Source organism: Motacilla alba, chromosome 3, assembly GCF_015832195.1.
Source record: "Motacilla alba alba isolate MOTALB_02 chromosome 3, Motacilla_alba_V1.0_pri, whole genome shotgun sequence".
NCBI lineage: Eukaryota > Metazoa > Chordata > Aves > Passeriformes > Motacillidae > Motacilla > Motacilla alba.
Window position 1 is genome coordinate 19,542,582 of NC_052018.1, and position 13,575 is coordinate 19,556,156.

At 34.2% G+C, this 13,575-nt stretch overlaps 1 protein-coding gene across 4 annotated transcripts in view; it reads right to left on the reverse strand.

The window, feature by feature from the left end:
- The window catches only part of SNTG2 (syntrophin gamma 2), a 226,597-nt gene that overhangs the window by 89,653 nt on the left and 123,369 nt on the right, over positions 1–13,575 (reverse strand). For all 4 annotated transcript variants that reach the window (XR_005256365.1, XM_038132325.1, XM_038132324.1 and 1 more), the window contains exon 7: positions 1,913–2,000. Coding sequence is in view for 3 of the 4 variants with exons in the window: in XM_038132325.1 (XP_037988253.1) it covers positions 1,913–2,000 (88 nt within the window). In the remaining variant the exon portion in view is untranslated. The remainder of the gene's footprint in view (positions 1–1,912; positions 2,001–13,575) is intronic.

The window sequence follows — 13,575 nt, forward strand, 5'->3', positions numbered from 1 at the left end:
GAACATAATCAGGGGCCAGACCCCAAAAACTGCTAGCTGGTCACATTGAGATGGGAGCTGGCCTCCCTGATGATAACTGCTTTCTGTTTCCAGAAACAGCATTTTATGGAAGCAGTGCCGTGATCTCAGGCTCCCAGACAGGAATGCTGCAGTATCTCCTGGCGAGAAAGCCAAGCTCCCCATGATGTACAAAGAGGGCACCAATATTGCTGGACCTACGTGAACTACTTGTGAAGGTGGCAGCCAGCTTGTGTAGAGTGTGTACTAGGTCTTAGTGGCAAGGGCTTATGGGTTGGGATGTCTCCAGAAGTGGGAAATGGTTGGGGCTTCTCTGTGCCCAACACAGACAAATCCAGCCAGATCTCACATTACCACTGGGCCACGCACCTGAGCTGGTAGCACCTCTGGGTGCTATTTATTTAACAAAGGGTAAAATGCAGAAGGGCAGAGACAATAGTAAGGAAAAGAGTGACATAAAAGTCAAATGAACCCCAAGGTCAATGAAGAAGGTGATGGACAATTTATTTGTCTTTGTTTCTCATTGCCTGAATCTATTTTAATAGGCAATAAATTTATCTGAGTCTCCCCACATTGCCTCTGCTTTGGCCATGATGGTAATTAATGGCTAATCTCTTTTGACCTAAGAGCTTTTTTGTTCTATTTGTACACCACATTCCATTTGAGAACAGGGAGTGAGACAGTGTCTGAGTGGGAGTTTGGCTCTTCGCTAAGGTTAACCAATGACAGGCAATACAGTTCGAGTATGTGGTGTCAGTCTACAAGATACAATTTCTAGTAGCACAGTCATAGTCACAAATAAATATGCCCAACAACACAGATACTACTGGTAAGATGTTGCTAATTTGCCAAAATCATGTTAAAGCTTGGACACAGTTATCCAAGGCACAGTCAACATAATTTTAGAGTTCTCTGACGGAAAAGTGGGAAGAACAAACCTGAAGACTCATTATAAGAAACACTGACCATATATTTTCAAATGAAAATTATAAGCAGTAAGCACTGAAAGAAAGGTTCTAGCATGAAATGTATAGTTCAGCTTAGTAGAGGCTTGTCAAGTTGGCTTTTGACAGGTATAAAAATCTAGATTAAATGACTGACACTCTTCTAATGGCATGGTCTAAACTATGACACCTATGATTCTTCTGAAATTAGAAAAAAAAACCAAGAACAGAGTTGAGTGCAAATTAAATAAATAAAATCTAAATCAATCCAAAGAACAAGACACATTTCAAAACTTATTGCTTATTTTGGAGAGAAAATAATCTGTTAAAATAAACTGGTGCAAAATTATTTAATCTGATTAAATAAACTGATTTATTATGAACACTTTTCTACTTGCAACACTGATCACAACTGTGCAATTTGAATATTTTATCTGCTAACCAAAATAGCCACAAACTTCCTTGATCTGTATTGTTCATACACTTTTGAATATTGCTACTGTTAAACTACTCAGTTGTCTCAACATAATTCTGCTGACAAAACCAATCAAAATAATAAAGTAATTAATGAAATATACATAATTACTGTTATCCATTTGTTTGGTAAGTGTTCTCAAAGTACCTTTCAGTGTAAATGTATGATTCGAATGTTTCAAACACTATTTTATTGTATTCAGGCAAAGCTTCTATTGAAAAACTTTCAGCTATCACCCATGACTGTACTGCATTTTAAAGATTTTTTTCAGTTTTATTTTGGATAAATTATACATAAGCAGCAAGGCAGTATGCATTTGGTTCTTATATATTAAACAGTAAAGTAGACAGACAATTTTCTATTTCTTCCTGTAAAGCACTCAAGGATTGAATTTCTATTTCTGTCACTGTCAGCTTATTACAAGAATACTGCAGAGAGGAAAACAAATTACTCCCATTCACTAATTTCCTCTTACCTAATGGGAGCTTTAAAAATGATGGAGCTTCCCTGAGGTATTGAACTGTGATGGTAACTTCATCACCAGCATTTCGCAGTAGGTGTACCTGTCAAGTGTGACAAATAACAACCACTTTAAACCAAAGAACAATCAGTCATGGAAAGCACATTACTTACAATGAAATCAACATTCCTGTTGATCTATAATAAACTCAGTGTAAGCACTTCTGACTTAGAATGTAGAATAGTTGAGGATCAAGCCACACCAACAATGGAAAAGAGTAGGCAAGACCAGTAGAACAACCTGAATAAATAATTTGCTGGGCAACTTTAATTACATACCAGCTGAACACAACTTCCACTAACTGATTTTATAAAACTGACATAGGATAGTAGGGAAATATGTGTTTATGTAGATATAATACATTAATTTTGTCTGTATACAAACAGAAAGATACAGGGAAATATATTAATACATCATTCAGTATTAAGTATTTGGTTTGATTGATTTGGGTACCAAATTAAGCACACTTTTGTATTTCAAATATAGTCTTGAGTTTTGTGTCTTTATTGTCTGTAAGCATTTGTTAACCAAAACGGAACACACACACACACACACACACACACACACACACACACACACACACGTATAGACATGTTTTAAAACATCAGAATTCACTTTGGGGCATAGCACACTACCACATAAAGTGGTTTTTTTTAATGCAGAACTACAAAGAATATCTCTGATGGAACCCAGTTCCTGTCGGAACCCAGGAGACCCCTCTGGTGTTAGTTACTTACTGTAGCAAACTGAATTATATAGATGCATTTAATGGTTTAATGTGCTGGGAGAAAGCTGGTGGTTGTGTCGCTCCAGACCACTGTTTTAGCACAATGCCGCATGAGCCAACATCATGAGATGCAGGATTACCTCAAACATTTTAAGTCTTCCACTTGTGTACATAAAATAATGCTTACACCAGAGACTGATGTATTCACTTACATGAAAACATCACGCTTATGCCTGATGGAAACCAAGAACCTTTTTTCTTTTTTTTCTTCCACCCCCATCTCCCCCCTCACTCAATCTACTTTGAAATTATTTACTATGAAAAATATAACAGCCAGTGCTACCTACTCAACCCCAGAAATCTGAGTGTTGTACTTTTGTGGACAATTGACTATAAGAGAACCTGAGGTCTCATTGTGGGGAAAAATAATATGATCACTGATTTCTGACTAAACCATTTGAAGATGGTCACAACAGGACTAAACAAGAATGACAGTGTAGCAAACTGCATTTTTTTTAAAGGTCATACAAAAGTATGTTAGGGCTGCAAAGTAAACCAGTGTGTCTTAACTTCTAAGGTGCAAGAAAACTATGTCTCCTGACATCCTCTGCCCCTTATTTCCTGCAGGAAATTTCCTATTTCCTTGTTTATGCATTATTTATTACTCAATAAACACTGAAGATGATTGGTAGCTTTGCTAGGCTTACTCTACTGTTACAAAGATAGGAAAACCAATATATTTTCTTCCAAATTAAAAACGTCAGAAAGGGCAGGGAGAAGTCACAGTTGGCAAAAAATACAAGATCCTGTTACAAAGTGCTGCTGCTCTTGTAAAAACACTTGACTTTTACACATGGTAAATCTAATAAAAAGGCCTACTTTAGTTTATAATCAATACAGAAACAACAGTGTTTGGCATAATTAAATAGAAAATTTCAAAATCAGCACATTTTAAGTTTAGTCCTGATACATCTAATAGGAAGAAATATAAACCAAATAAAATTAATACTGAGAACTCTCTTTTTCACGATTGCCTTATTAAATAAGCTAAAGTGAAGTACTTTAATTTTACCTTTGGAATAACAAGAAAGAATTTTAATTTCCTAGTAGAAGTAAACCTATTGCAAACACAGAAGAACAACTATATTAAGCAAGGAATGTTTGCACAGAAACATTTATATTTGTCAAGAGATGAGAGGAGACAGCATGACAGACATATTGCCTAATGTACTTTTGGAAGACATTAGTCAAATTTTACAAAAATAAATCCAAAAATTGTTGGAACGAAACAGAACAGTAGACTAGAAACTGTAGCACAGTATGAGATTTCATTTTTTATTTCAAATTATACTTTGAAAAGGAAATAACTCCAATGATTTGGTTTAAAATTTCCAAGAATCACTAGTATCTTAAAAGATATTCACACTGTACCATACTCTCTGAAGCTGCTTAGTATTCTTCAGGTAATGCCTGAAGAGGGCAGAGTGTTGAACCACACACATACTAACAGAACTAAATCAATTTCAGTGATCACAAGAAGGTCTTAACAGTCAGAAGGTCACTAAATAATGCACTGCTCTGTGATGCTGAAGCTTTTGCAAAAGTCCACTAAGTTCAAAAAAGACAAATCCAGTATCTTTGTAGTAACATTCACTGCTACACTGTTGTAGTAAAATTATTAAAAGTGAATTGCAGAAGTGAGTGGGTTTTGTCGTATTTTCAAGGTTGATTAAATGCATTTAGTGCTGACTCTGTGTGTGTGTGTGTGTGTTCATGCATTTACTTGTGTTCATGTGTATAAAGGAAAAAATGGCTTCAGCTGAAATGCTTGCTTTTCATGCTGGCTCCCGTTTGCAGTCTTTGCCTATCTCTAAGAACATTTATCAGTCCAGGGTTTATTATGCTTCTCTTTCTCACATGCATTTCTCAGGAACAGAACAGAGAAAATATTACAAATTTAAATAGGAGATTCTATATCTCAACTAATTACAGCAGAGAGTCCGAAGAGAAAAATATGACATATTTTAGGAAAACCTAATGACATTTGTCATCTCATTTTTACTGTCAGCACTCAGTAAGGGAAATTTTATATGCATCTAAGCAGACAAGCCAATGGCACAATGCAAAGCTGCTGGCATTCTTTTTAAATTCTGGTTCTTTGTGTTTACTATGATTTGATCTAAATCTTCAAACATATCTGAACATACATATTCACACTGCTCAGAGATTTAGAAAAGGTTTTAGCTGTTTGAAACAGGTTCTGTTTTATTAAGAACAGCAATTAAAATTGAAAACGAGAATGTTTTTGATGAATTGTTTCACCCATATGGCCCCTTAGCCAATATCTATTCGGAGTGCAGAAGTCAAATCATTTCACTGTGGCCATTTAGGAGATTCAGCTCTAAAGTATTTGCTAATAGAGTTTATAGAAATCAGTAAAGATCTTAGGATAAAAAGAAATCCTCATTCACAGATATGTATCTCTGAATACAAAAAATCTGGATGATAACCTTACACTTCAAACATAGGAAGTTAGATGAAATTAATCTTATCTTGCATGCCTTGGAGAATATTTAAGTACATATATTGGACTAAAAGTCTGAAGCAAAAATTCTGAAGTAGAAGGATGTGAATCACCTGATGAATGCCTGGGCTTGAGGTACAAGCATTTCCCAAATAAAACACTTGAAATTCACATGAAGTGCAAGTCTTGGACTTGAAAAGTATCTAGATGGAAGGTTATGTACAAGCCTGCAATGGAGCAGGCAAAAAACTGAGATGTAGTAAAATATATGAAGAATTAGACCATAACATATGATAGTAAAAAAACAAACAAAAAACCAAAAATCACCAATGAAATATAGATAACTAAAAGTTTTAAAAAATTCTTCACACTCCAGACAGAACAATAGTATTTAACACCTAAAATGCCCCCTAGGCAAAAGTATACTTTAAGGCACTTTAGGAAACTTGGCAATTTCAGCTCAAAGCATATGAACAGGGCTAAAAATCTGGTATTATGCCTCTATCTATGAGTAGGCAAGGGAGATGTCTGAGAAACAGACACCTTGCAGTATAGGTAGATTTTAAAATGCCAGTAGACATAAAATGGCTTTAAAAATAGTTTTTAAAATTAAAATTGCATTGCAATTCATATAAGAAGACCATGAAGCAGAATTAAGTTAGTTCAAGAAACAATGATTTCTTAATACTTATCTCTTTTCCAATGGTCAAATATGGAATGGTTTCAAATAAATACTTTTGATTCTTCTTTTCCTTAGCATTGCCATTCAATGAGCAATAATCTCTTTCTAAATGCTTAGCCAGCTAATGCAAAGCAAGCCTTTGTGTCTGAACAATTTATACAAATATGCTACAAAAAATGGCAGTCAATGTAGCCTTTGGAAATTTTCACAGATTGAAACTAAACTGCAACTTCTTAGTTTACTCATTTCTAACTTTTCTCTAATTTCTGCCTTGAGTATAGTAAAAGACATTTTTACAGATAGCTTCAGTATCAATTTAAACAAATAATGCTGCTTCTGTACGATATAAATACCAGGCATTATGAACAAAAAATAAATTATTTATTTCAATTTTTTTCATTATTCTGTACATACTTTTTTATATTTAATTACACACTCTAGTGTGTAATTAGCATTGTGTAAACAATGCTTGCAAAACTGTCTGGAAGATCAAAGGTGCTGTTGCATATTGTGCATTAGAAAATAAATTTTGACTCAACTCGGCTGTTCCCTGAAGCCAGAAAAGTTTAAATAAATTTGCTTAAGGATAACTATTCCCTGAAACATGAAGACCTATTCCTAAGAAAATAACACTTTCAAAAAATTTCAAGAATATCAGAGCATTATGAGGACTTCTCTCTGGAAATGAAGGTTTGTCTCAGCTGTGATCAGTGTGCTATAAATAAAAAGGTTTCAAAACCACAGAACTCAAAATTAAAGAACAAGCAGTATGTTTTATTGCTTATCTTCTGTTTTGCATTACTTGTAAAAAGAAAGAATTGTCTCAGATATCAAAAATTCACAACAGACACATACACTTATCTGACTACATGTGATTGGAAACACATATGGTAAAGTGGAATCAGTATCCATAGAATTGCAAACATTTCTGTTGCAAAACCCCATTTCTGCAGTCCTTTTCAAGAAAAGAAATTGCAACATCCTAACCCTGCAGGTTCACAATCTTCAACTGTATCTAGAAATTTTTCCAGATTATATTTAAGTGGTTCAGTTTAGACAAACTCAAAGTAGCACAAATTGAGCTAAAAAGACTAAATGCAGGTTTCCATGTAGCCATTACTTTTCAATTTTCTTTGTTGTTTGCTTGTGTCTGTAACACCTGCACAGCTCTCAGAAACAGATTTTATCTGACCTGAAGTTTCTGAGAAGAGAGACATCCACCAAAAACCCCTGCCATCATTTAATGGCAATGGTATAAAACGATGATGAAGATAACTTCAGCTGAAGGATGGGCAATACCTAATGAAGGCTGTCTGGTGCTACCAAATGTAAAAACAAAACCAGAAGGTTTGGAAGTTGTCAAACCCAGCAGGTCATATGCTGCAGTTTCTGATTTAGAAATTGCTAACAATTTGGACATTTCTTCCTTTTCTCACAACAAACTTTTCCACAATGATCCCTTTGATCTAAGTCTTCTAGCCTAATCTAGAGTTAGTACAGGATTAAAGATAGGAAGCAACAAGAAGTGCTTTTGTCGCCTGCACATTCACTGATAAAGTACAAGCTAGAAGACCCATGGATTGATCAGTCTAATGGAGTGCTCTGCAGTTTGAATCTGCCACAGAATTTATTTATAATCATTCATATGTTCATTCTTTCAAACTTAAAGAACTGAGGAAACTAGAGCATAAAAACATTTCTCCGTTACTAAACTTCTTACTGTTAGAGAATAGATTGTGGGAGAATAGGAATGGGGCTATGGCAGAGCCTCATCCCTAATGGGGTGCAGCTGTATAAGGTAGATGAACAGCATTGAAGGAGAAGAAGTGTGGAATGCTGATGTGTATCGACCCATCACAAAAGAGTAAAAGACCATGCAGGTGTTATGCATGTGAGAAAAACGTTATAAAAAACGGTACTGGGAATAATAAAGGGCTGATGCTTGCCACCGTTTTTGGTGTCAGTCGTGTGTCCACTGCCACCTTACAGCATGTAGATGAACGTAAAAGAATAAGAGGAATACTTATGGATAAAGTTCAGCACAATTTCATAGTAGTAGTACCTCTCTATGCCACTCCTTAATGCTTTTGTTTCCCCAGTTCCACAGATATGAAAGTGTGACTATCACCATAAACCAGCAGATCATCTGCAATATTCAGCACACATCAGAGAGAAATCTTTTTTAGACAAAATCCCATACCTGAAACTTCTTCATTTTGTCTCAGGACCATAGTCCTGAGAACATTTATAGACCTGTTAATGATTGCTTGTACTTTTGCTACTGTATAGGCTCATATTTATTCAGTATAGACCACCATAAACTATATTATTTTATTCAATACTAAAAATTTCCTTCACTGGGAAAATAACATGCTATTTGATAAGGGGAATAGCATTCAAGTCCCATTGTCATGTTACAATCTTCTGAATTGGTTTCTCTTTCCTCAGAGTACTGATCACAGTTAGAGCCACAATTGTTTAAATACAGGGCTATAGTTTTTCTACTAGACATCTTTGTATTAAACTTTTTGATGCCTAATATCATATCAGACAATAAAGCAAAAACCAAAAACAAACCACCAAAAATCCTTTTGATTTTCTAATCCAGTCCTTTAATACTTTTGATGCAATGTGCTACTATGAATACACTTCTGCTCTATGAGTGTTTTGTCTGCTCTCTACAATAAGGAACAAGTGTAAATGATATTATTCATCCTCAAGTCAGCAGATAAGCAAATGAGTCTGAAATATTAGTGATACCTATAAGATCTATTCACTACAGATCACAATCATATTAAGTCAATAACTTTTTGAAGAGAAATAGTACTTATGTACAATACATACTCTGATCTCAAATGAGTTAATCTCTCCTGTGATCAGAAATAGACCACTTTTATTAGTGGATTAATTTTATGTGGTTGTAAGGCCTCTATTATACTTATATTTCCCTTTCCATTAAAAAATCCTTAAAAATACGAAATAACTGAGTTTCACTTATGTAAACAGATTAAGTCTAATCTTTCACAAACATTTATTTAATTTTTTTTTTTTTTTGGAATCACCAGGGTGCACACTAACTCTTTATTAGCCTGCAGCTATGTTGTGTTGATGACATTGAGCTAGAGTGTATAGCACTTCAAAATTCTCTATACCCTGATGAAATACTGAAGGTCACCTAATATTAGGCAGTAAATTAATGAAAAGCCAAAAACACTATTTAGATAGGAAAAGGAAGGTGTCAGAGAGAAATGAGATGGAGGTGACACTGCTTACATTAGTTTAGCCAGAGTGGAAACACAGCAGAGTGACTAAAAAGGAAGAGATAGACTACTTTGGGCCCAGTATATAAGGATCAAAGGAAGCAGGAGTCTTCATACTAATTACCAAGGATAACAAGGGACATAATACAATATGGTTAATGAATTAGCTTTTCCTTTTCCTAGCAGCCCTTTCAAAGACAATTGCCCCCACCTCCCCCACCCTCCCCACGGATTTACCCACAGATAGCTTACACCCTTTTGCTCTTATTCCAAGTCCCTTTTTTGTTCATGTATTTAACCTACCTCTATGGCACTCCGTTTTGTACAGGTGGGAGGTAGAGGAGGAGGTGGAAGAAAGTGCCCCTCTACTTATGACTAAAGTGGCTGGTATAATTTCTCATAAATCCTTTGTATGTCTTTCAACATTTATAAAAGACATAAATAGAAATTTAAAAGGGTTAAAAGAAAGGCCTTTTAAAAAAATTTAAATATCTTAACTCCCTGTACCATTAGAAGTTACTTAAAATTGTAGCTGTCCAGCCACACTGTTGTGCTTTACCTAAGTGCTACAATTTGCATCCATAGCTTAACAAAGAATTCAATCCTTCCTAGAGCTCCTTTGTGTGTGGTACCTGAATTCTTCCATCAGTTTTAATTACAGTAATTCTGCTTTTGTGCTCAAAGATTATACACATTGGAAATGCTCATAATGCCAGTGTACTTGCTGCTTCTCTAACACAGGAAATTAAGTTCCTGTGAAATGATGGAGGTAAAATAGTACTACTGAAATATAAACTACTTAATGTGAATACTTTCTTAACATATTTAGAGCTTGAAATAAAGTTGATTTCCACAATTACATTACAAAAGTTGTGTAATACTTTGAGGTGTACATTTTACATAGGTACTTATGTTAATCCATTTTTAAAAAATCTTTCTCTGAAATTTTGCTATCCCCTACAAAAGCACAGTAAGAGGGGGCAAATGGATGCAAATTTAAATGGCAAAATAATGTCTTAAAGCATGTGAGTTCATTTGCATGTGAAAGACATTGGAGACCAAAAGTATCCTATGACTTGTTAGTGATAAATGTTGCCAGATGCATTCGGTGAGGAAATAATCACACTTCTTAGAGCATCTGGAAACAATGAGGATGAATCGTACATTCCATAAAGTTGTAAACTTATACTATAATTTGATGATTTTATGTAGCTTTATCTTTATGCAGTGCTGGGATACAGAATACTTATGGGAAATTAGCACCTGGAGAAATGAAATTAAATTTAAATAGTTTTCATCCAAACAAGGTGAAAAACTTTATAAAATCATTTGTCTCACTGTCATGATAACTCCTGTTCTGCTATGATTAAATGTCCATGAAAGTAGCTCAGGAATATTCTGTAAGGTAACTGAAAGAAAACTATGTCCAGCAACTATCACATTTTAGCCTTTTTGCTATTGATGTTTATTTCTGCCCACCTACATAGCAGCAGAAATTTTCTGAAGTACACAGTAAGTCTTAATGAAAGTGACTACACTAAACTCATTAAGAAATGCTGCTCAATAAAAGAGTTTGTTCACTTCTCCCCATTCCTGCCTCAGGTCTGATGCATGCAGCTGTCCTGCAGATATGCATTCAGCATTAACAGGTGTTTGCTGTCTACATAATAGATAACTAAAACATTCTTTTAGAACTGATGAAGGCAATGACAAATGAACAATGAGAACTACTACTAAGATAAAGTTAAGAGAGGAAAATCTTCAAAAGATTGATAACTTTTCTTTGGTGTATCTGTAGTCCTATAAATACATAACAATGCATTAACTTAACAAAAACTTTATGAATTTTTCATGTGTAAAGAGCTTCTCAATGAAAACCAACTTATAGAAATTATGCAGTTTCTTGATCAGCTGTGTGTCAAAAGTGCATTGTGCCTGAAAGTAACTTCAAACGGTTCCAAATCTATATATACACATTGGCTGATCCCAACTATCAATTCCCTAATAATAAAGAAAGCAAGGGGTCAGTCTGAGATCATTTCAGCAAGCTCCCTGTTAATAATACTTCTGTGTGATGGATTCTACGCATGATATTTCTGTTCACACGTCTTTAGGTAATTGGAGACACTCTCATAGTCTGGAGCACATCAAAACTTTAAGCCACTCAAGATACCCTTATTCCACACCCCAAATTGTCCATTTATATAAAATGATAACAGCACCATATTGGGAAGACAGTATGTGTAATCAAAAAAATGTTAAAGTTTCTTACACAGAAACTAGTCATAGAAAAATTGATATGTAGAACCCTTTAAATGTCTTTTTGAAAACCTAATGACAATGTAGGTTAGTGTTGGAAATTAGCTAGAGTGAGAAAAATATAAGATGCTAAAGGTTTTGACTTAAACTCTAAGCAGAAAGAGTTTACTAAAATCTAAATCATCTAAAAAACCAAAAGCAATCTAAATCTAAAAGCAAACTCTGGAAATAACTGAGAAAATGCGAGAGCCATGCAGTTGAGGAAAGAAATCAAATGGTTTCATGACATGCAGAGAAATCACACAATCTTCACATGAGGTGAAAAAAACTCAGTTACAGGTTCTTATGGATCTGGTAGAATTACCCTTCCAATATTAAGAGAATATTTCTTTTATGCTGTGAAAACAAAAAAAAATTGTGTACAAAGGACAAGCTATTCAAATAAATCATGCAGAGCATTACTAAAAGTATTGTGAAGTTTCAGTCTTGGTACCATTAAGATAGACCTCCAAGACATGAAACATACACAGCTTGTCTACATAGAAAAATATTCATTTTTTCCTTCATTTAAGTGGTCAAGCTCTCATTTTATACTTGTTGTACTTGAATTACACTTTTCATTTCTTACTTATTAACCTCTTTTCTCTTGAGTGAAAAAGCATGTTCAAACCAAAAAGCATCCCACAGGAAAAACTGCAGAAATTCGAGGAGTAATTTGAAGTTAATAGTCAATCAAGGGTCAGAAAAATGTGTAGGTCTGTAAGGGTATCTATACATGTAGGTGTAGCAACTACCTGGGCAATATAGCTAAAAAAATTTCCTTGAATTTTGGTCTGTATTGTTAACTATTTCTAGCAGTAACCTTAAGTTTTTAAACCTTCTGTGTATATCAAATAAAAAACTTGATTTTTTATTTCTCTAAATGTCATAAAGTTGTTGCCTCAAATATTAATGAATTACATATTCCAATAATAACATGTGGTTTAATCAACAGAGAACAACACTGCAATTTTTGCATTGTAAAAACATTTCTTAATTTGTCTGAAGATTAATTCTTTTATTAAATCAATAAAATCTACTTATTAATTTATTCATATTTTTAAGATATCATTACACAGTAAAATTTGTAAAGAAAAATATTTTTGCTGCTTCTCAAGCATCTATTTGAAAAGCTATTTTATGATTGTCATGATTTTATTTTAATAATCCATCACTCCATGTTTTTTATTATTTTATTAGTTTTGGTACATTTGTTGAGTAGGTAACCATTATGTGCCTATTCTAGTTATGCATTCTCTTATTTTTCTACTTGATCTCTTTTTTTCTGATATTATATGGATAAAATTCATAATCTGTGCTCCACCATTTGGAACTGAATTCCAGAAGAACATGCAGAGACCTTCAATTCCAAAATAGCTAATGCACAAATGAAAATAGAATCTCAGTGTCTCAATGAAGATAAACAATTTTCAGGTTCAATTGTTGTATCTCAATTAATCAGCCTAAGAACATGTTCATCACTGTCAGTCAGACATGCCAATGACACATTAAACAGCATTACAGTAAACATCTGAAGTTGTGAAACGTGGGAAGTTGTGGCATTCACATTCTTTGAACAGAGAGCGTGCATAATTCTCTCTCTCAGGGTTTTTCCTGGAGAAGCACAGAGCGAAGAAGAGAAAACAATTCTTATCTCTACTTGCTGCTCCTGTTGTTCTTGCACATGTGGAATGTGTTATGGAGATTGTTTACTGAGAGTGAGTTCTTAATAGGATTCTGGTGATGGTTGTTTATATTAATTGGTCTATTAGGTCCAAGCTGTGTCCTTACTGTCTCAGACAGTCAAAGTTTTTCTTTAGTATTCTTTTAGTATCTCTTTAGTATAGTATCTCTTTAATATAGTATAGTATTATTGTAATATAGTATAGTTTTAATAAAGCAATTGTTCAGCATTCTGAATCAATGAAATCAGATGCCAATCGTTCCCAGATGTTGGGGTTGCCCTGAATTCGATATGAAGTACTGAATATTTTTAAAAAAATAATTACTATCAACTAAAATCTGTTCAAATTCTGAAAATCTAAAATTATTTCTATTGAATAGGTTCTCTGTTTTAATAGATATTGTTTATTTAGCAATGTCCTTCTGTGAGACTATTCATAAACA